The sequence below is a fragment of the Perca flavescens genome, chromosome 4 (genome assembly GCF_004354835.1).
Source record: "Perca flavescens isolate YP-PL-M2 chromosome 4, PFLA_1.0, whole genome shotgun sequence".
Taxonomy (NCBI): domain Eukaryota; kingdom Metazoa; phylum Chordata; class Actinopteri; order Perciformes; family Percidae; genus Perca; species Perca flavescens.
In genome coordinates, this window is record NC_041334.1 from 35767440 (window position 1) to 35792352 (window position 24913).

The window sequence follows — 24913 nt, forward strand, 5'->3', positions numbered from 1 at the left end:
TGCTCGCTAATGGATCCAATATATTATATATATCATAAATTATATCACATCTTCGGTGACCATGTAGGTCACTGTCACCAGGAATGTCTGTGTGCACACAGTGGCGCCGGCAGATGGGAGAGAGGTGTGTGACGCGCCCGCCTTTTCAAATGCACTTTTTCTGTCATTTACTGCAAATCAAAAATAGCCAGAGTCAACCTGTGAAGGCACAGTAGCAGCGCTGGCGGGATGATGGCCCAATAAATTTGAAGCCATTGCTTTATGTACAGACAACACATTTGTGCATTAAACACCACACAGACACTCAGAAAACAGACGCATGTGAAGGGAGGGAAAATTGATAGTGCTCTGCTTGAAATGTGAAGGTTTCTGTTCAGCTGTGGTATTTTCAACCTTGAAGTGAATGATTTAAATCTTTATGGGAAGTGTGGTCTTTTTTCCCCCCTTCAGGTCCTCCTATTGTGTTTTGATAATACATTTTTTTCAAAATGACTGTGATATACATTCAGCACTTGAAGTTAATTATTGTGGCAAAAAAAGAAATTAAAAAGGCATATTCAAAGAAAGCGTGGGTAATAGCCCCATTTCCTGAAATCAATTTAGACTTCTTCAGGGGCTTTCCATTTGTTTGAGTCAAATACATGCTCATTTAATTAAGTAGGTCTGAAAATGAAACTGGTAAACATTTCAGGACATCTTACTAAATTTCAAAGAAGAAAATAATAGGTAAAGGCGTTTCAACTTCAATTTAACTGGCACAGACTGCATTTTCAATGAAGGGTGGCCTACGTGAGCAGCTTTGGAATTTCTCTGTTCATAGGAGACATGTGCCCTGCTTCTTTTCATCCTTTGTTACATTCCACTTTATTTCTTCTAATGACATGGAGAGTCACAGTGCATAATTAATAGGAAATGAAATATTCAAATGGCCCTAATGCAGCCTTGAGAGGAGTGTCTGGACATGGGAGCAGGGGATACGGGGAATTGACATCGAGAGAGGCTATGAACGTTGGCATGTGTCACTTTCTGGACTTCAAATGAAGCCACTTTTAAAAGCTCTCTGGCAGGATGACAGTCCCTAATGTAAATTGCCACAATAAAACAAGTTAAATAGACATTCCTGTAACAGTGGGCTTTTAACATATCAGTTAGTTTTCCTATGTATTTTTGTCTTCCTTTAGAATTTCTAATTATATTGACTATACCCAGAGCTTAAGGCTGTCTCTAAGGATGCTTTATCTTCTTCACTGTTGGGCCGAATTTGAAATGAAATGCACAAATCTTTACAGTAGGATATACATTTAAAATGCATTAAAAAAGAAGATTTCTAATGATTTCTTGTATTATCATTATTCATTTTAAGTTTATGCTTTTTGTACAGGATTTCAGCACTTAAAACTAATCTTATTGTTATTTTACATGAATTTATTTTTTGGCTTATTTGTGTTTTTTTCACTTGTCTGCATGGTTTGCAGTGGTACAAGGCAGCATAACTTCTACATAACAATGACTTGTGTTGAGGTGTGCGAGATGAGTTTTATTGGTTTCAACAGAGCGACAGTGCAGCACTAGAGGGCACTGCAGTGTTTTACAGGCTCTGACCTTTGACTGGACACTGAAGAGAAGGGTCTTGACCCCCTCATAAAAAAACAACACCAGGCTCTGCTACGAACCTAACCCCGCCCTTCTGTGTGCTGAACCCGAAAACAGGAACAGGGATTTGGTGCTTTGTATTTATCAAGATAGTGCGTGTAGGTATGTAATGTTTTCTTAAAAAGATAGAACAAACACACACACAGTTTAAAAAAAACATTCAGTTCTGTGTCAGTTGTTGCTGTTGGCAAGTGGAGCAGAAATCTGGTTGACGTTAAGAGTCCTCCTCACCTTTCTTTCTCTCTGGTACACAGTACACTGTGTTCTGCTGACTACACACACCACACACACACACACTACACACTACACACACACACCTGAGAAACATGACAACATATTCTTATATTTACCATTTCTCCCAACCTTTGGAGACTATTAGTCTTTGTTTTTATTTTTGATATTGTTTTTGGTGGGCCAGCAGTATCAGTTGCTGGGTTTCATGTGGAAGTGCTTAAGGGTTTGAGAGTTAACACCTTGGTGAGCGGCTTGCACCCTTGCCTGCTGTTAAAAACAAAGGCAGCTTTGTGGAGACTCTCCCCAAATGTTTTCTTAACATGTTCCGAGCAGTTAGAGCAGGCAACTAAAGTAAACAAGATGTTGCCATGATAAAAACACTTGTAAAAACATAGCAGAGTGCACTTAGAGACTTTTCAAGGCAGAGCTGTACCGGGAGTACGGAATTTAATTCCCCTCTCTTCTATAAACAAAGGTTGAGGCAAAGTCGGAATACAATAAATAGTGATGGATTGAAGAGGGTGCTCCGAAAGCTGAAATATGCGTCTATGTGTGTAATATCTGGTTTAATAACTATGTGTCACAGGACGTTTATTAAACAAAAACAAAAATACATAACTTTTTTTTTTTTTTTCATTTGCAAAGAAATTGTACTTTACTACCAAACAATTTAGCAATGCGCTTTTCTGAAGCCAACTGCTCGCTAAGTGGATTTAAGTAAACGATGAAGAGGATTCAAAATGTTGACAAAGACAGTCAAAAACTTTCAGCTGCCTGTGAGGCGTCCCTCTGCTGCACCTTTCTCTCCGTCTGTGTTCGCTGAGTGCTTGTTTTAGGATAATGGAATTGTGTCATATCTTGTTTAAAGTGCGACTAATCCGCGGTGACAGTGAGCCATTGATCTGCTGCCACAATGCAGATGTTTTCATCCTCTCCGTAACCATGGCGCTGTTATGTGTTGGATTACTGAGAGAGCACTGCACATAGGGTTGATTAGTAAACCAGCGGTCTGACTTAGACTGGGAAACATGATGCAAAACAAAAAGGCCTGTGTCAGGCTGGGAAGGCAGTCGAACCTGTTACACAGGTGATGCTGACTTAGCTGGAGCTCTCCAAGTGCAGTGCACATGGTTGATTTTAACACAGGGCTGAGGTGCAGGCCTTCAATAAAATAAACAACACTGTACACCAAAACACAAGTCAAAGAACTACAGTAAGAGCACGAGAAAGGAGAGGGAAAGACAAATAAAGCACAGAGAGAAAGACAGAAAGAGCTGAGCAAGGCAAAGACACACACACACACACACACACACACACCAATCCCCCTGTCCAGTGACAAGGGCAAACATGCAGAGCGCCTTAAGTGTGGGCTGCCACAGATAAACATCCTACCGTTGTTTGTTTGGGAAAAACGGCCCCAGTCACCATGGGAACTGCGCTTATCACAGGAATTAGAGGCCCATGCCGTTCTCAGAAGGCGACCCCGCCACAGTACCCTTGTCAAGAGAGGGCCAACCCAGGCACCCGCACTCAGGAATAACAACCAGCCACACCTGTAGTGCCTCTGATCGCCGGGGGTCACAAAACGTGTAATCCACCCAACACGAGGACAAACAAACTGTGACAGAAACATAGTTCCCACTATGACTTTTACTTACTTGAGGAATGAATGGAAATCATCAAACACCGCCTCACATCCAGGCCACTTGCAAACACCGTGACCATAGAGAGGGTGACTGTGTGGGGAATGCTCTTCTAGTGTGGATCTAAAAGAGAAAATCACAAGACAAAGAGACACAGCTATTATTAAACACTGTTTTTTTTTTGAAAGTTTTCTAGAATAGAAACACAGTTACAGGCCTGTGGTCACGAGGGGTCACAGAAGATGGTTTCTCCTGTTAAGCTGATGCCTGGTTAGCACCTCCCTGTGTGTACTGTATGTAGTTTCCACATGAAAACCTTGACTTCAACTTGATATGTGAACCTTGGCCTGTGTGGAATCAGTGTACCTGTGTGATCTCTGCTTGCTCTTCTCTTAAAAGAAGGGACTCGTGTTGCGAAAGCACAACCAAATCAATATGTAATTAGTTAGTATCACTGAGCCATGTTGCAATTCACTTTGATCAAGACTGCTAGGGGGCTCCCTCAGCCGCTGCTTTTGCCCGGCACTGCCTGCTGCATCAGGTCCCAGAGCCCACCTGGAGGAGTGTGTACCACAACATGAAACCCCCCAAAAGCACCAGGCGCTTTCACACCGTGCACAAACTGTAAACATCCCCGCCTGGTATCAATTTATCTACTGACCAATCCATGTCACCGGGGGCTGACAAGCACCGAATCTACGGGGGAGCGTATGGCTTCGTACAATCAGTCTAAATAGCGGGAACGTCCCTGAAAAACAAACTTTACAACCTCTTCCATATGGCGAGAGGCGTGGAACCACAGCTAACCACAATCAGCGCTGAGGGAAAGCGGCCTGTGTGGAGGCAGTGTCTGCTAGGAGAACAAGACAGGCAGCCATATGGACACAGGCACTATACAAGACACACAACTTTCAGCTACAAGAGCCTGGGGGACTGGCCTATATCGCTACCACCTGTGCTTCTGGTGGCTCGTGAGCACAACGCTGCTGCTTCTCCTCCAATCTGAGCCCTGCTCTCTAAAACAACGGGCCAGATAGGGAGATTCATTACACCACCAAACGGTTGTGTTGCCATGTGGGAATAACTCCAACCACTAAAATCTCATTTATATACATATATTCAGTAAGAGATCATGTCTAATACTACTACTTCAGGGGATGTCTTTAAGGATAGAGAGGGAAAAATAAATACCGAGAATAACATGTTGCATTGTTTAGCCTATCATCCATCTGCTATGATTCAAAAAACTGGATGCAAAAATGAATTAGTTAAAACAAAAAGTAATCTAACCATGGCGTGCCAAGTTTGCAGGATTAAACATGCCGATGTCCAGATTAAAATCTCATTTGTTAGTAAAGATGTACCTCAAGTAGGAAATTTGAAAGGTCGTCACAGGTTTTCTTGTGTTATAATTACTTGCTTAGGAGTTCACATTGTTCATAACATGTGATAATTGCATTGCAATTAGGAAGCAGTCAAGCATTCATGAATGTGGTTAGCAGCTTTTTTTTTTCCTTCATATTTTCAGATTTCTTTTTTAAATTCAATTATGAATAATGCATTCTCATTAAGACCTCTGTTTTGATACAGCTAATAAATAGATGGCGGAAGACCTATTAATAATGAGTTTTTAACAAGGAAATGTGTGTACTGTTGAAGGTAACGCTGGTTTTTAATTTAAAGAGATCCTTTTTCAATTCTTTGCGAGCAGGGTTGTTGGTTAATTCTGTATTAATAAGAAATTGAAATGTGGAGTGTGGTGGGAATCAGTGAGCACAAAGCGCTGCAAGGGGCTGGTGGCAGAAGAGCCCTTTTAAACGGTGGATTGCTAAACAGTAGTAAATGACAGAATTTAAACCAAATGAGCTACATTAGTGTAATAGGAGAAGAGTGTAGGATTCATGGGGTTTGGTCCCATTTGAGAAAATGTTTAAAAAATATTAAGGAAAACCGCTCCGCAGTTGTGTTGCGTTAAATTTGATTTGCACCCACGACAGGTCTGTCAGGATGTTTTTATTGCCAGGCAGCCCTGGGGAAAGAACACTCTAATGATCCTGTAACAGCGATGAGGAAAACCACGTCATCAGCTTCCTTTAGAGGAGAAGGAACATTAAAGTGCCTATAGACCGGGAGCGAAAGGTGTTGCATTGTGTTTATGTGTAGACAGAAACAGAGATGACTCAGACAGCTGCTGGCCACTTGTTTTCTAGTTCACTTCTTTTGATGAGATGCTTTGGGCCATAAGTCATGATCTATGGCGTTGTGTGCTGATGGACTCAATCTATCAGCAAAAAAAAGGGAAGATTGATGTCCACCATGCTAGGTCAGAGTTTGGCCACAATGTGTGTGAAGCCAGTCACAACACTCTCCCTCACCATTGGTACTAATGTTAGCCTAGTCCCTTGTGTCCTCCCCCTCAATTCTCCATTCATAGCCGCAACCCTCCCCGTTTTCAACTCTCTAGGCCCTGTACTCGATCCTTTCCGTTCGTCTTCTCTGTGCCACTGCATGGTTTACCCTAAATGATTTAATTAGCAGTTTTTTTTTTTTTTTTTTTCTGGTGTAAGACAAATGAAAGGCAAGAGAGATGGGAGTGCTGTGCCAAATCTGATTATTTATCTCCTTAACAGATTGCTGTGATGGTTGTTGGGAAGTAAAGTGGGCCAAGCGCTTTGCGAGGATGCTCCCCCTTACAAAGCTGATGCAGCACTGTATTGGGAATTTGTGTCAGATACAGATCAGCCACATTTCATTTAAATAAGCAAATCATTGAATAAAGATGACCTGGCTCACAGGGGTATATCTTCATCTATGCATCACAGTTCGTGGGCTGGGAAACAACACGGCCTGACAGATTGAGTGACTCAGGCCCTGGTCATATCAGAGATGTTGTTGAGACAAACAGAAATCCCAGCCTGCCTTGCCAGAGTGTTCTTTGAGACAAGTAAAAGCAGGAACACGTGCCTCGTCTTCGGTGTGTCAAGCCGGCAGTGATTGAATTTCTCCTCCTTCCTTAAGACGGAAGTGCAAAGCCGGTGAGTGATTCCTGTGGATGCACTTAAGGTTTTAGTTGCAGGCGTCGTTGTGCCTGGGCAGATTTTATATGACACATGAAACTAACTACATGGTACTTAGGGCCTGCTGTAAACCAATCTGAAGCCAGTCGGGAAAACAGGCCCATCAGCAGAGAGGCTTGTTTCTGTTGCATGACAAAAGGACTTGCAAAACCGCATCAATTAAAAGTTCATTAAGTTCACAGCACTGGGAGGATGAGTGGATGCTCTCTATTTATGCCCAGCCCGGCCCAGCCCATTATCTTCAACCTGATTATTCAAATCCCTGGATTATAACACAGACGTTTTCTCAGAGCCTTGCTTAGAATAACCATACTTAATAAAATGTTCTTCCCATGGAGTCTGATCAGAATTGAGCCTGCATCATCAAAAGGAGAGGAACAGTGCTCTTGATAGTTGCGTGAATTAAATGTTCCAAAATGAACGCAAGAAAGGGTTATTTGTCGTGTGGATCTAAATTGGCATCATTCAGCATTTAATGAGCAATGTTTTGTGTTCACTTTGTATCAGCCATCTATTCACAGATCATTATTGCACATTGGAAAGTCTTGGTAGGTAATCCACGACTTCCTCGAGCAGATGGGCTGGATGAAAATCACCTGCTTGGTTTTCTGACAGATCTAAGATATTGCGAAAATATTCAGACTGAGACTGCCTTCTTCACTTAAGCTTGTGTTAAACTGCTGTAGACATCTTCTTTAATCTCTGACAGTCAGCGCGAGGCGGAGGGGCTGCCAGCTCTTGCGTTATGTCTTCTCCGATGTTTCATGGAGCCCTCAGCTGAGGCTGGTTTTTGCCTTTACCTGCTCACCTTCCTTGCTCGCTTGCGACAATGTGTGATGGAGTGAGTGAATCAATATGCGATTTGTCTTTAACTTAAAAAGACTGGAAGCCTGTGGATACTGTCAACCATGGGAGCAACTATCGCCCATTTTTATTTTATTTTATTTTTCTACGGTGCTGTCTGTGCTGGAAGATAACTCTGAAACACAGTAAAGAGGATAAGTCTGTGCAGGTAATATTAATCTGTTTAAAACCGATACCACTCCTTGAAAAGAAATAGCTACTTTCCGTTGGTATCTCTCCATCAATGAATCATAGCATTTCCTCTCAAAGTCACGTGTTTTCATCGGCAATGCTTTCATAATGACGCGTAGGTTTTGATCACTGAAACACAAGTCAGATGTTATGCCGTGAGCTCACGGTGCCTGGAGGCTCCTCACTAGCAGTTCAAAGATCAGGCTTTGGTGCAAGAACACAAGCAAATGTGTAAGATGCCAAATTAATTCCTTGCTTAAAGACACAGACACACAGCTCACAGAGCAAACGCCTTTCATAGATGATTCACCCTGGTTTCGAAAGTATGATACACCCACCCAGGGTATGTTGTTTTTGGAATATAATAGCGTGTTGTTCTTGTAATGCTTTTGTTATTTCTGATGTGACAGGTAATTGTCAGATTGATTATACAGGTCGTCAATTAATGAGGGGGTTCAATAACCTGACCCCCTCATTAATAGTTTGGTGATCCAATTTCGACTGTGGGCACATTTCTCGAAATCCCTGTATTTTTTTCCAGGTGTTTCTGTGAAATCCCTAGCTGTATCCAGACACATAGAAAAGTGTTGGCCTTAATGGAAATAATACTTACACACTATAAATTAAGAGTAATCTCTATGCAAAACCTATGGGGACATGTCTATCAACTGTGTCCCTGTGAGAAATTGCTATTTTAAATGGAAATTCCTTCTGTTTGCTTTATGCAAAGATGACAGTGAAGACTGTTTCACAAGTTTAATTACCAGTTGTAGGTTACAAATAAGGTAAGGAACAGTGCTGTAAAAGATTATTGTTGGATAAAAGCGATCATTTTGAAATTTGAAATTTATTGTTAGGAGCATAACCCCTTGAGATGAAGCTCGTTTTCGAGGGGGTCCTAAGACAAAGACAATACAGCGCATGGACACTCATACTCGCTAAAGCTCTCCCTCATCCCGCCTCGCCCACCCTACCGACTCCTTATTGGAAACAAATCCATGTATAACACATATTGCAGTATTAAGAGGCATGACAACATTCAGCCCATACATACACATATGTATATGCATGCATATATACATATATATACATACATATGCATAATATACATACGCACACCTACATCCATACTCGCATGTATACACATAAATAAAAAGAAAGGACAAAAAGAAAGGACAGCTTGTGTGTCTTCACTGACCCATGTCCTCATCGTGAGGAACGATGTGAAGACACAAATACACAAACGTCCTTGAGACTCACCCTTCTCTCTTGTGACTCAGGTACTGCCCGTTGGTGGGGGCATGCTGGTTGTGGAGTGGGTTCTTAGGCGGTGCCGGGGAGGACAGGTCAAGGCCCCGGTGGCCATTGTTGCTGCTATTGTTGTGCTCCTCCTTCACGTGAGCATTTGTCACCTCCTTCCACAGTTGCTGCAGCTCTGCTGGAATCATGCCTGAGACAAACAAATTGGATAATTAAATCAATTAGCAGCTAATCCAACTCTCTTCTTCATCACTTAATTAAATCAAAGCGTCTGTAAACAAAGCCGAGTATTAATTAGAAAATATTCCACTACAGGGTAATGCACTGAGAGCTCTTGCCTCCACTCCTCCACCTCCTTCTCTCCCTCCCATTTGTCCTGTGATCTGAAGTGTGTTTGTACACACAAATCCCTAGCATTCACGCAGATTTCATGCCCACAGAGTAAATAATTAACACCCAGACAAGGCATGAAATCTGAATAATCACCATAATTTTTCTCTCAACAACACAGATGTGCACAACATACACAACAAAAAGTTTACAATAGCAACACTAGAAAACATCCCACCCCTGCCTCCTTGAGAAACAGGACCCTGGGGTAATATTCTCAAAAGCGCATTAATGTGCAAAATACTTAAAGCTCTGCACCGCCTCCAATTGACACAGAAGACTTAAACCTCATTTAACAAGTCAAGCACGCTGCAGCTCACACAGCCCTTGAAAAAAAAAAATCCCTTAAAGACAGAAGACATTTTCTGTGTGCTGGAAACACATCTACCAAGTGCATGTGTTTTCTTCTGCCTATGAGTGACAGTGGTCCCAACACCCAGGGCCAGAGCCGGGATGAAGAAGGATAATGCTGTGTTTGTGCACCCCACTTTCCATGTCTGGGAGAAGAGAGCCTTTGTTTGCACATAATACATGTGTCCATCTATGCTGTGTCGGTTACTGTGCCGGAGAAGTCTGCTTTCATTTGACACAAATGAGGATAAAGCGGATACGTAAAATAAGATCAAGCCTCACGGGTGCAGAATCTGTGGCTATTTGTATTTTCAGTCAAAACATACCACATCTGGGTAACCCTGATTTTAATAGCGTACTAAAAGATCTAATAGGGGAATATGTGGATTTGTATTGGGTATTCAAATCTGTGCTTAAATAAGCCACATGTTTCTAACCATGGTGAAAGAAGCCCTTGGATACGTGGTGAATTTAACCACAGAGCAAATGGGCAAGACCGCTCGTTTAACATTACAATTAATTAAATCCATTCTCAAAATGAGCACTGGCGAATGAAAGATGATTTTCACATGCTTATCTTCTTGGGTTTATATTCTCCGGATCCCCCCCCTCCCCGTTTCTCATCACCAGCTCTACAGATACCAGAAGTGCTCCTTTCAAGCACCAGATTGTAATACATTGTGTGCAGAATGCTTAGTCTTAATTTATTCCTGTTGTGGAAAATAACTGTGAGGTGAAGATCTCAATGCGATCAGCAAAAATATTTTTAATGTGATAAGCTACTAAAGATTTTAATTATGCTGGTAATGGAGAACATTGGCCTAATGAGGCGGAGGACTCCAGAGAGACGCAGGGGCTAAGAACTGTGAAATGAGTCTGATAGGATTGCTGTAAATTCACACTAGATCGTTTGCATATCAAAGAGCAGGAAATGATTACAGGACAAATCAATAACCTTTCCACGTTCCAAGAAGCGTCTTTCCTCATTGGATTATTTCAACACGCTGGCTCTATTCTGCCTGCCTGTATTCTCCCTTATTCTCTTCAATGCCTTGATGTGCCCTAATGGAAGTGCACGTCCATGACAGGCTAAACATGCTTAATATTGCGCTCTGTGTTATAGCATGCTAATCCACAGCTTGCTCATTTCAAGTTACATTTTCAAAGGATCAATTGTTGTTGTGACGGTATGAGGAGACTTTGGAGCAAAAGTTTATTTTGTTTCTTGTTTTTTTTTTTCTGTGATGGCTGGTTGGGAAGCGGAAGGTCACTGGTGATGCGAGTGTCCTGCACTCCGACAGCGGGAACAATCATTTTCCCCCCACTTGGTGCCCGGTGACAGTGGGCGATGTATTTTTAGCCGATGTGCTTGACAGGGCGGCCCACACTGGCTCAATTACCCAGCAGTCCTGGTGACCCCGACACCACTGTTTACTCAGATGAAACCGCAACGGATAGACGGGTCTGATGAGAGAGGTAACAGAGTGGGACCAAGCTGTCTCTTTCTGAATCTAGTCCCTAGTTTTATTGCTCTCCGTTCGCCTCTTCCCTCTCGGTACTCCTATCTAACCCTAACCTCTTCAAACTCAACAACAGCTATGGCTCATGATTCCACATAAGTGACAATAAAATATCATTACACAAATGTCTCAGAGGGTATTATATTTTGTGTTTGGACAAAATGCATTGAGTTGCTCTCCATCTGATTACTGTGGGACACATAATGACATTGATCTGTAAATCCTCTTCCTTGGGTCCCCAGTTTGTCCATCCTTTAAATGCCGGATTGGTTTATCTTTCCCCTTTCCATTTTTCAACACAACTATTCCACTCATTACGACTGGGAAATACGGACAAGCACTTTAAAAAATGTATGTTGTTGGGACACTTGATTGATCACCGGCCTCCCAACTCAATTTTACCTCTGCAGGTAGCTTTGGCAGAGAGACAGGCCGAGCTCTTCAACCTTTTCCTGTCCTTGTACCGCTGTACCCAGGTGACCATGTTCAAGCAAGCAGAAAGTTGATTTAAGGTTCATAATGACATCAGTTGCAGGCCATCATCCCCCAAATAAAAAATGGCCCCCAGTGCTCCGGGCTCTTTAAACCGAGCTGTTACTTCTCACACACAGTGCTGGTGCCGTGGGGGGACAGTGACATCGCTATTAGTTTATTGTTCCGTCAGGATGGGACCTTTACTGCACCCCTGTTTATGTTGCCGTAATCACTGGCCTGCTGATATGCACCCCTTAGGCCTGAAATATGTCCTGTCCTAATGCTGCAGGAACTATTACCAGTAGCCCACTGCTGGACGTATCAATCACTGACAGGTCAGCCGCATTACCCACCGCTGTCCCTGATGTGCTGCTGTTCTGTGAGCACTTCATGGCTCGCCACATTCTTTGCTTTCATATTACCGACAAATTTGTCTTGTCACTGTCCCACTGGCCTCTCCCAGACAGCTTAAATGATGTTGTGCAGCTACAAGAACTCACTCTCTTACAGAGCAACCTCAGAGGGTGTGCCTAAACACAAACACACACACACCTGAGCAACATGAGCCTGAGCAACCACTGACTCACTTATCAGGTCAAGAGGACAGGCTTTTTGTGAGCAGGAGGAGGGGGGGTGGATCAAATTTATATTTATGAGAGTTATATCCTCCCCAAACACATTGTTGTAATTTATAACAGATAGCGTCTGGCCGCTTCCAAGACTTTGAACATTAATGTCAAAAGAATTTACGACAACAGAAACAAATTATACTCCAGATAATGTGAGCAATTGTTTTCACTCAAAACTGCTATCTACAAGTTCATACTTAATTAGTGCTATCAAATGTTTGAAAGGCTAATTCAAATGCATTCATTCAGTCCATCGTTTTGGCAGAAAAAATGATCCTCTATGACTCTAATCCATCTCAGCCAACAATGTAGACTGAAAAATGTTACCCAAAACACACCTGCAGATTGCACACCTACCTACTTTTCTTTAATTACTCTGTTACAGTGACCTATTATTTGAAAACCTTTTGTTTCTTTCATTGTTTTGGCAAATGCTGTAGATTGTATTTGCTAACAGTGGCTTCCCAAAATAATTATACAGACATCTATATTTTGAAATGAAAAAATCATCAGTTAAAAAGTCATGCCAATTTACTGCCCCCAAGTTTGAATCCATAATCAACGGGACCCAACTCATCACTTCCGACACAGTGCTAACTGCTAGCTGAGTGTTGCAGATTAGATCTGAGCACCATAGGCCTGGCCCACTGATGCATGAAAGAGTTTAGTGATGTGGAAAACAGAAAGGTCATCAATAACTTTAAACAGTCAAGCAGAAAATCTGTAGCATAGGAAGACAAACCGGGTGCCTGAATACTATCCTAAGTGTTGTAACAGCTGTCGGAGGCACAGAGTTAACCACTGATGGATTGGGACAAACTAACCAGGTTTGACTGGTTGTAACAAACACTAATTGTACATGTGGGGAGATACAGTGCCTCATCTTCCACACCTTCAAGAAATTACCCTCTCAGTTTAGAGTACAATTCATTTCAAAACACTGGGTGGACAGTGGGAAATTCCTTATAAAATTAAAATCCTATTTGTCTCACTCAAAATTAAAAAGAAGGATTATCTTCAACTAAAGATATTTCCTTGCAACAATTCCTACTTTCATTGTGTCTATGAGACCTTATGGTATTGTATGGTGATGGACTGTAGGAGGCTAAAATGATTTATCTTTTGTCACGTGGTGATATACCTTAAGAGAGAAATTTAGTGTGGTGTGGTTAATGCAATGCAATTAATGACTTAAATCACTGTTTTAATAGTATTAACTGTGCAGCCCTGACAAAGTAAAAGGTAAAAGGGATATCAATTTAATACACCTACTCTTTTGACGAAGGTGAGATGCCTTGGAGGTATTTGACGATGACACAGTATAAACAGGATGTTCTGGGACTGTTGTGAAATCCATCAAAAGTACAGTACCTAGAAATATCAACACATACTGCTTTGCTCAAGGGGTGTGTGCGTGTGTGTGTGTTTGCCAGACATCTGACACAAAGCAATTCAACAAAGCACACTCACAACCCAACAGCGCTCAACGCCTGTGCCCATGGCTATCGTCTGCGAGTGGATGAGTAATTCCATACCCAGTCCAAACAATAACACCACTGTACAAACTGTGTTTGTGTTTGCCTATTACCTAAGCACCCCCCTCCTCCCTCCCGTTTTTTATCGCCCTTATCTTGTTATTTCAAAACTGTTTGTCTTAGCTGGGAATGAATAGTCAATGTCATGTTCTAAAACCCTTATGACGCCTTCTTTGTCACAAGGAGACCACTCCTTAACAAATATATTAAAGAATAAATAAAGAAATAAACTTCCTGGCCAAACAACAAGTATTGACTCCCTATCAAGTAACAGGCGGTTTCACAATGACAAGTTCACTGGCAGTTTACGAACAATAGATCCAGTCTTCTGTCAGGGTGAAGGAGACTGCCACCAAGATGCCAATCACAGGCACAGGAGAGAGAGTTCACGGACAAAGCTTGGACACTCTCAACAGTCGGATATTTTTCTTCTAAAGTTTCAGATGATATGTGCATGTGCACCACAATCAAACTGCCATGGTGCAGTGAACAGTGAACTTGGACAACAGGCATTAGATGCCATTTAATAATGTTGTGTTGAGTGAACATTTACTGTACAGTAGGTGTGTCCTGATCCAGTGAAACCATGTTACACGTTACATACTTAAGTGGTGCTTTGTTCACTTTGACTAAGCAAATTTGTACAGGTATTGTAGCAGAGCAATAACAGTAGCAGATGACACAACTCTGAATATACAGATATATAAACCTACATAAGCTGCAATGTTAAAATAGATTGTTGGTAAAACTGGTGTCTGAAAACACTGAAAACTGTTTCTAAATTGACACACCAATAGCTCTGAATGACAGCGATGTAACGTGTTAGCAGGTGTCACTGGGCCTTGTACTGACAGCTGATTAAAATGCTCTTCCAGTACAACTGAATACTTTCTCTGGTTAGATATTTAAAGTAGAATTGTCCATATTATATAAAAATAATTATGGGAATAACCCATATATCCCATAATAAGGAAATCAACTGACCAATATGGGATTTTTAAATACAAGGCCAGGGTCACCCAATAAATCAATAAACAGATGTATTAGCATAACCGTGATTTACATTGTTTTAGTTTTATAACTCAGATTAAATACTATTTTAGCCCTGCCAAATATACTGGAGGTAAAAAGAGCCGTTGGATCTACCCCATACATAACTTTGTGGCAGTGTTTTGTTACCAAAAATGCTCTTGTGGAGCAATTGAGTACTGATGGACAGGATATAGGCCTACGACAAAGTGCAGTGGGCCAGTATTTCAATACAGTGCTGTGATATTAGGTACTGACCCTGAGTGAGGGAGTGCAGTGGCAGGCCGGTCTGTCCAGGCTGGATTGTGAGCAGCCCTTGTCTCTGAAGGTTGAGCAGATGCTGCTGCTGGACCTGCTGGACCTGCAGAAGCTGCTGCTGGAAGGCCAACTGCTGGGCTGACACCTGCTGCTGGTGGCATACGCACACGCACACGCACACACACACACACACACACACACACACACACACACACACACACACACACACACACATACATACACACACATGCACATACACGCGCACACACAGAAAGATAGAGGGGCACACCATAAGCAAACACATATATACAGTAGACTCACAACAGCAAGTGCAAACATGTGATGCTGAATTTCAGGTTTGTGCATTACTGGATTCATGTATGCAGAACGCTGAAGAGAACATTTTAAGTTCAAGGCCACAGAGTTCACAGGTTGTAAAATGTAACACTTTAGAACAACATGTTCTTTTTTTTAAAGATTATTTTTTGGGCTTTTCCGCCTTTATTTGATAGGACAGCTAGGTGAGAAAGGGGGGGAAGACATGCAGGAAATCGTCACAGGTCAGACTCGAACCCTGGACCTCTGCGTCGAGGCATAAACCTCTGAGTACATGTGTGCCTGCTCGACCCACCAAACCAACCCGTCCACATAAAACAACATGTTCATTCATAAAACACAAAGTTAATGGGTTTTGCGTGTGCTAACACACAATAACACAGTGTAATTTTCATAAATTTTGCCTTTAGTGTAGGTTTGTCTGTGCCCACTTAAGACAGGTAGAGTATACATCTCTCTCTCTCCCTTAATTAACGAGGAGTCGGGAGGCAAATGACAAACAATGAAACAACATAGTTAATCATTCATAATAAGAGCCACAGGAATTTAATTACAGCCATTCATAATTCAGCAAACAACGTGTGACTAAATCAGAGTGCTTAATAACCACCCTAGCAACTCTCACAACTCTCACAGGCATGGCGCTGAGCTCAGGGAGACACTCTTCCCCCAACCAGCGCAGCAAGCGTTGTTCCGTCACATACAGTGGACTGACTGAGAGGGATGGCTGTTTTGTTGATCTAACTGTGTCACGTCTGTTTCATCAAGGACTTTTTTTAATGAAAAGCTGGTGTGTCTTTACTGATATAAGGGTTAAGGGGGACATTTTTGGCACTGGTTAAGTGAAATGTGTGAACTTTGATAGGATGAAAAAAGTGATAGAGAGAAGAGACGAAAATGAAACGGAGAAAAAGAAAGGCAGAATAATAAATAGAAGGAAATTATCTAATATCCCCAATCTCCTATGAGTCAAAACAAATGAGCGATGTTATTTAGATAACAGCGGCAGAGGAGAGAGATGACTTTTAACCCGTTCGTCAATCCCTGCTCTCAACAAAACCACAGTCAACCCACCAAAATGCCTTTTATTATTAAATATTATAATTATTACCAAATAAACATTAACATCTATCAGGGCACCTTTTGTATTTTCTAATAGATAAAATAGGGCATGCTTATAATAAAATAAGCATGCCTGAGACTCAACAGGATACTAGGCTTGTTTATGAGTATACAAGGCCAGTTTTCAAGCAGTTGGGAGGAGAGGATGGGGGCACTAAAAGCAGTGCAGGGGCTGCCAAGCTGTGCACCGCACCCTGTTACCAAACACAAGATACACCACTTTGTTTACTTCTCACAATTGAGTGCATACAAAAAAAGGTCCCGGTACAACGCGGCTGTCAGGTCACTTGCTGGCGGCTCTGAAACCACTGAAACAGCCAGATAAAAACGTGTCCCCTCCGCCCACCTCCCCGTTCTGCTTGTCAAAAGGGTCTGGCGGGCTTCCTCTACCTTCCTCTCCCTCCTCCTGCCCCACACCCTGCCTGCTGCTCCTTCATCGGCTCACTGAAAATAAAGCTCTGGGCAGAACTGGTCTATTACAGCGAGAGAGTTCGTCGTTGGATCAATCAGGGGAGGAAGGCGCTTTGACAGTGGTAGCAGAGGGTCATAATTGAGAGTAACCATATTCATTCACAGGCTCATGGAGGAAAGTGAGACAGAGAGAGAGAGAGAGAGAGAGAGAGAGAGAGAGAGAGAGAGAGAAAGAGAGTGACAGAGAGACATGGTAAAGATCTCATGGGGGTTTCAGTAAATTTGGGATGCAGGTGGCCTATGATATTCTCTGATCTCACCTATTTATAAAAAAAAAAAAAGGTGGTTGTTGGTGGTTCTTTTTTCCCCTTCCATCAGTGTGAAAAAAGTTTCTCATGTCTTTGGTGGTTTTCTGTGCTCCGGCTGAGACAAAGATAACGGTGCTACGGGGGTGGGAGTTCACAGGGAACAATGTCTTTCATCAAAACGCTAAATAAATAGAGGGTGGCTTTTCTGAAGAAAAGAAGGAAGAAAGGAAAATCAAGTATTGCAAGTGAATTTAACTCTCTCCTCTTTTTTTTCCTCTCTTCTGGTCCCATCAGCTGACAGGAGCTCCTGTGCGCTCCCAGCATGCAGACACATTAAAAAACCCAGACCCAATAGACCAAATAAGAGGTTAACAAGAAGTGGCACGAGGGAGAGAAAAATACAGTCCCTGACAAATGATAAAGAGTGACACTGGCAGGCCTTTATTGTCAAGCTTCAAATATAAAGTTAAAGATCTTTGAAAAACTAAATTTTGATGTCTTTAAAATAAAAGAGGCACAAAGCAACAACAGGGGGTTATTGTCTGGCAGCCACAGGGGAGTCACTGCATAATTCTTATTCTGTCTTTTGATGGCTGCTAGAAATGCGACTGAAAAAAGCGTGAGCGATGGGGAGAGAAAGAAAACATCGGCAGAGGGGGAGAGCCTCTTGAGGCTGCATCCATTTCCTGTGATCATACATAATATGCTTCAAAAGTTGTTTTTTCTTTTATTCTCATGCTCCATTCAACTGATCAATTGCCCCCCCCCCCCCAACTCCCCCCACCACCCCCCCTTCTTTTCTCCCTTGCTCCTCTAGTGTTTACATCAGATGAGGCTTGGTGACAGGCCCTATCTGAGACCGAGGAGCTCTGCTGTCATGTTGATTTATGGGAGCATCACGCCACAACTTGTCCAAACTGAAGCCCGCAGTTCATTAATTAGGGAGCTACGACTTTGAAGTTGGGAGATTCGACAGGACACGGACGTGTGTGAGTGTGAGCGTGAGCACCCGCGGATGTGTGTGTGTGTGTGTATGTGTGTGTGTGTGTGTGTGTGTGCGTCTTGCTTTTAACATCGGGCTTAATTTTCTATGCTTTCCTCTACTCTCCAAACATGGAACTCAATGGGGACAAGAGCAAAAATTCCCAGATTGTCTTTGAACTTCTTCTGACCGCACAATAATAATTTGCTTTGTCCACAGTGATGCCTGTATCCTCCAGTCATTAACACGCATTAGGCCGCTGCCTAGGAGCAAGCCCTGCTGTACTGGAGGGAGCAAAGTGAAGAGAGCGAGAAAGATGGAGAAGAAAAAAAAAAAAAAAAAAACTCAACACAGGCAACAAAGCTGGGAGCGCTTTCTGCACTGATATCTCACAATTACATGCCTTCTCTTCCTCTGCCATTTCCATGTTAATTACCGAGAAATGCCTCTCAGATTTATATGCTCCCTGTTCCTGCCTTTCTCCCTTCTGCCTTTCATTATGTCCTACACGAGGCTCACAGGAGCGGTCATCTCTTTGTTGCATAGGACACTTGTTTACTTGAAAAAAGAAAAAGAAGAAAATAGAACAGTGGGCAGAGGCTCAGGTTCTATAAAATATCATACATTTAATGTGGAGACGGTTGCAGAAAAAGAGACACTGTATTCTTAGCACAGTATCAGTCAGTTGTTACCATTCATCCAGCAAGTCTGACATGCTAATCAGAAGCATGAGTGCACTTGATTCTCCCCCTCTCCTCTCTACTTTAACCACAGTCTGAAAGCAGATGGGGTTGAGGGAGGGAGCCCACATGCCTTCCATGCTCTGTCTGGCCAACGGGTTTGGTAATGGCAGGCGGTTGGAGTGATGTCAGCCTACCTCTTTACTCTGCTTGCTGCCTGCATGCTGCTGCTGTTGCTGCTGCTGTTGCTGCTGCTGCTGCTGCTGCTGTAAAAGCTGGAGGTGGAGCTGTTCCTGTTGCTTCTTGTAGAACTCTTGGAGTTGCTGCTGCAGAAGAGACGGAAGGTGACATGTGAGTGAAAGTCTCGTTTAAACTCAGCAGTGGGGTTTGTGAGAATTTTCAATACTTTGAGGAATGTTGTCTTTGAGGCTTGGAAAAAAAAAAAAAAAACAGAAAAAAGAGAGAAGCTCAAAGGGAATTTATCTTTGTGTCTATAGATAATATTTTCAGACAAAATGATTCATGACATGAATGCCAGATGTACATTACCTGCTGTAACATGAGGGCCTGTTGCTGCTGGAGAAGAACCTGGAGCTGCTGAGGGCTCAGGACTTGCTGCTGAAGGATTTGCTGCATCTGCTGAGGAGTTATCACTTGAGGTGTCATCATAGCCACTGAAACTGGAACCTGCACAGACACACAAAATGAGCAGATAGATGTAAAAAAACAAAGAAAAAACAACACAAGTCCACTAATAGAAAACAGAATTATTACAGGAAACCAAAAGCAGAACATCCTCTATACCCACGCGCAGAAAGCCTATCCCAGCATGCAATAGGCGAGAGGTTGGAGATCATTGACAAACAATACTGCTCAACAAAAGAATATATAAAATATATTCTATAATATATATAAAATGGCCCCTTGCTTTTGACTGGATCTCAAGTGTCATCTTGATGTGTTACAAGCTGCACATAACTTCTACCAAACACACTAACATACACACACACACACACACACACATTTCAACCCCTCTAACCGTTATGACACCACACCAGACTGAGGCGGGCTAAAGGACACAAGACAGCCAGTAGCAGATCAGGCCTGTGGAGTAAAGGGCCAGCGCATCCACCCCAATCTCCATCCTCTGCTAACCCCTCAACACCATCGGATATGATCCACATCTGCTGTGATGCTTCTCAGACCTCGCCGTTTATACAACATGGCAAATGTGCTATACCTGAGGACGTTAAAAGATTGCTTCAAAAAATGCTGCGGTTTGCTCATCGCAAGCGCACAACATGTCATGTGAGAACATTTCATTAGAGATGCTGTCAACAGCGATCTATTATTGTGAAGATACAGAGTGCCTGGAGGAGGAGTCACAGTGAAGAACACGCAGGCCTCTAACTAACTCCCAGTAGAAAGGTGTGAGTGCATGACTCCTCAAAACAAGTGATTTGTTGTGACACTGAAAGAGCCCCCACAGTTGTCAGGGTGCCTTAATTGCTCCGGCAGCGTAGGGGACTCGGAGTGTGTCTGGATGCTGCCACTCACTGCTATGATGTGCAACACCATTAAAAGCTCCTTTCTTTGACATTCGGTTGACAAACAGAAACTAAGATGTACTTGATAGTGCTGCGTCTTTGCGGCTGTTAACATGTTGTGGCGATCGTTCCTTTGTGTATGTGCATGTTAGTAATGTATGTGCATAAGTGTGTGTTAAAATGTGCTTTGTATCGCTCAGGCTGATGTCAGCAGCTGATAGAGCGGACAGTCTTGTCGGTGACAGTCTGTCTTTACCAAGGTTACCCAAATTGTGTGGCCGCCTTATAGCTAATGACACCCCTTTGAATTTTTCATGCATTTGTGAATGTAATTTTGCTGTATAAAATCTCGGCCGGACACTAAAGGGCTTTTCTTGACACACCCTGCATGCATATCACCTTATTCATTCTCCCCACTGTAGCATAAAACAAAAACAAAGTGCTGCCATAATGAACAGCTTGTACTGCAAATGCAGAGGAAAGGGCAGTGATGTCAAATAGGACAGACCAGCTTTGACGCTCTACGTTAACTTTATTGAGCAGTGCCAGACTACACTGTGCTGTGTTTTTCTAGCCCCAAGAGAATGAAGGAGGCTAAGCCCCACCCAGGACTAACACACACTTCACATTTCTCATCTCCAGCACCAGGCGTAGGAGCGCGAGGAGGAAAATGCAATATTAATTCCCCCCTGTATTATGTCTTAATATGCAGTTCATCTTGACTTTTGCACATGACTTGTCCCGTCATTTGCATAGCCTGGCCCTCCCATTTCCTAATTTCACAGTCATTATCCACTGAAGTCCTTTTTTCTGGGCATCGCTAATTTTGATGAACTATTTTGAAGGTCAACCAAGCAGCCCTGTGTTGCTGACATGCAAGCGCCATATGTGATGTGATATATAGTTCACGTCTAAACATGACATTTACCCCCCACGTACACTGAGGATAAATAATAATGCCCATTTTTTAAGCTTTGCTTTAACTGCTTGCATTAAAAATCTACTCCATACTTGTCATGCTCTATTTTTTACTACCGTGCTAAAGCTGTAAATTTTGTCTTATTTTCAAATGTATAATCATTTTGTCATGCCATATTATATAGAGTGTGATGTGAAAAAAGGGAGAGCAAACTCCACGTTAACACAGAGATTTTACACACTTCAGCTCTCAATAGCTGCCAATTTCATTACAAATTACACTGAGATTTCCTTCAATTTAACCGTCTTAATTCTTTACACCTTGGGTGTATATCTCATCATGGTTTCACACTTCGCCTTGTCAGGAGCGTCTGGCTCACAGTAACTACAGCTAGAGCAGCTTCCTCTGTGCACAGCCCCAGCAAGAGGCTATTACAGACCCCCATTTTATTACCCATTACTACTGAGGTCATTAGCAGCAAGAGGGATTGTACGCTTCTTAACCTATTGATCAATGTAACTACTACCATTTAATCCTGTGCTGAAGGAGTGAAAATCTGCCTAAGACTGGATCCTATTGAGAGGAAGGGCAGGAGGGAGCACTTTAACTGAAAAATATTGCCCTGGCCGCTGTATCATGCCCATTTAACGCAAACACAAGACGCCAGTCGCCATTTAGAGCACTCCCATATGGTGCACTCCCTTTTCTCCTGGATAACATCATGACTCCAGATGATCCACAAAAAAATATATCACCATCTAAAGATGTAGGTGTCTAAAAGGAGACTCGTACTGGGCTAATAACGGGAGGGATCCACTGAGCCCAGCTCTAATCTACTCTACCAATATGAGGGTGTGAAAAAGAGGACATTCTGAGGATGCCAGAAATAGCTGACGTTTATGAATTTCATGAAGGTGTGGTGCTCTCCAGGTGCCTCCCATACATAAACATTGAAACCTGGAACATTCTCACACAGCTGCAGAGTGACTGGAGGCAATATACTGTACCAGCACAGGCCTGCTGGCAACACACACACACACACACACACACACACACACACACACACAACACAAATCTAAACTGTGGCATGTTAACTGTCACAAGCACATACAAGCAAAGTGCACGGCAAAACAACATTTTCCATATGGAGTGAGAAAGTATTGGCAATGTCTATTCAGTATAAAATGTATATGGAATAATGGACAAAACATTAACAAATGAAATCAAACATGATTAATTTAAACATGTTAAATGTTTAAATTATTATCAAAACTAAATATTCCTTTTGTCTAACATATGGATCAGTTATATCCTTCATATCATAATCCTCTGCACCCCCTCTGACCACGCATCAACACACACACACACACACACACACACACACACACACACACACACACACACACACACACACACACACACACACACACACACACACACGGTATAGAAAGCATTTGACATTAAAGGACAACTATAGTAAGCCAACTTCATGAGGAAAAGCTCAACATGAGATTATCTAACACAAACCGCATATCTGAAAATGTTCACTGATTCAGAGTTAATGAAGATGCTCCCCGAGCACCCCCTCCTATCACGAGTCAGAGGTCGAAGCCCGGTGAGAAGCAGTAGGGGTGAACGAGGCTGCAAGAAAGCCCCCTTTCCCTGACACTGAGGCAATTAAGAGGAACAGAAATGAGGGACAAGGAGGTGAATGTCAGTGAGACCGACACAGACGTTTCACTGGCCGCAAAGGTGCAGCTTGGCTGAAAAAAAAAAAAAAAAAAAAAAAAAAAAAAAAGGAGAATTATCAAATTTTCATTTGTGCTCCCTGGGGTCATCTTGTTTTGTAGGGGCATCAAATGGAATGGAGAAGTAAAAAAAGAAATAACAGGCCCTGGAGAAATCACCGAGTGTAGTCCGTTTGATGCTGTTGTTTTACTTTGGCCTGCCGTGGCGCATGGAAACGACTTCCCATCCTGACTATGATCTCGTGCATGAAAATGTAGCTGAAATGAGGATTTCACGGGAGCTATTGTACTTAAGTGATGTGCGAACATAATTAGTCGTCGACAAGACTGGAAAGACTAATTCCATATTATCCATTCAGGTTGATTGAAATCTCTGAGGTGGAGAGCATTTATTTCCCTCTTAAAAAAATAGACGCAGTTTATTCACACCAATAACCCTTTCCCCTAATAATAATAATAATAATAATAATTATAATAACAATAACAACAACAACATATTGGTATATGAATTGTTACAAAACATACTTTGTGTACACAACACATTTTAGATCCTAGATTCTTTAGTAAGCTGAAAAAATGAATGAAAAAAAAGACAGAACGACCCATCCCTACATGTGTTAAGAGTGTTAAGACCTCCATTATTCCTTCCTCGTCATCCACAATCAAGCAGTTTTAAAAATGTTTACAGCTCACATAAACAGGATAATCAGAGCCACATTTGGTCTTGGTTTACCATACACTATATATCCTGAATGAGGGGTGCAGGGGTGTGAGGGCTCAAATTATTTGAGCAACTGTAAAAACAAAAGCGAAGATTGCATTTTAATTAACTTTTTTGACTACAAACAAACAGATTTTCGCCGGAGCTGGTCCCGGTGTCGGGTTTAAACAAACAAACCGCACGGTGAAGAGAGCGAGCTCTCGCCCCAACAATAACAGCTGGACGCTGTTTCCCACACTGGAGGCAGCCACCACTGCAGGTGACCACTGCTGTGAGGGAAGCACACAGGGCACACAGGACATCCCCCCCCACACACACACACACACACACAAACACACAAAGACACCATCATTTCCATCACTATAAATGTTTAAGTACATGTATAGCCAGATATACAAATTGACTATTTGTAGTTAAAAAAAATGTATGTCAAAATAATGCCATTATTAATATTGGTCAAATTAAAACAACAGTGATTAAGTTACACATTTCTAGAAAGGAGCCTTTCCAAATACGAACATAAAAAAAAAAGAAATTCAGCTTCACAAAAAACCCTAAGTGCTTGGTTACATTTTGCCGTGTGACTCAATGTCCTGTCACTCTTTTTGACCTATCAAGCCACACCTCCAAATGAGTATTTCACAGCCACAGGGCTTTAGAGGTCTGAAACATGGGTGACAGCTACCATCCTACACACCACCGTCCACTGTTCTCACCCTTCTGGGAAACGTCTTACAGTACGATCACTGTTGGGGTGAACTGTGCGGCCGTGATCTACGGTTTACCAGCTCTACACGGTTACGCAATGGTGCACGTTTTCAGATGCATTATTTGAGTCGGTTGAGATTTAATTAAGATCACAGCCTCTAAAATCCCTTTTAAATGAAACTGTAGTTAAAATACAATGGCTGACACATCCTCGTGCAGATTGTTTCTATTCTCTGCACACCAGCAACACAAAGCTAATCCTCGTTTCCATGACGGCAGACAAGAGGGCCACAAATTGTGTTGCTTCTTGACACTCTTAATGCGGTTGTGTTATGTGACTCAT

General features: G+C 42.3%; 1 protein-coding gene across 6 annotated transcripts in view; it reads right to left on the bottom strand.

Annotated features, from left to right (window-relative positions):
* Window positions 1-24913, bottom strand: part of foxp1b (forkhead box P1b) — a 161619-nt gene that overhangs the window by 13022 nt on the left and 123684 nt on the right. For 5 of the 6 annotated variants that reach the window (XM_028575400.1, XM_028575404.1, XM_028575403.1 and 2 more), the window contains 5 exons: window positions 19477-19614; window positions 19125-19253; window positions 15089-15236; window positions 8903-9092; window positions 3546-3653 (listed from right to left, as the gene is read on the bottom strand). In XM_028575400.1, coding sequence (XP_028431201.1) covers window positions 3546-3653; window positions 8903-9092; window positions 15089-15236; window positions 19125-19253; window positions 19477-19614 — 713 coding nt within the window. Of the gene's footprint in view, window positions 1-3545; window positions 3654-8902; window positions 9093-15088; window positions 15240-19124; window positions 19254-19476; window positions 19615-24913 lie in introns of all 6 variants that reach the window. The other variant, XM_028575405.1, reaches the window with a different exon arrangement.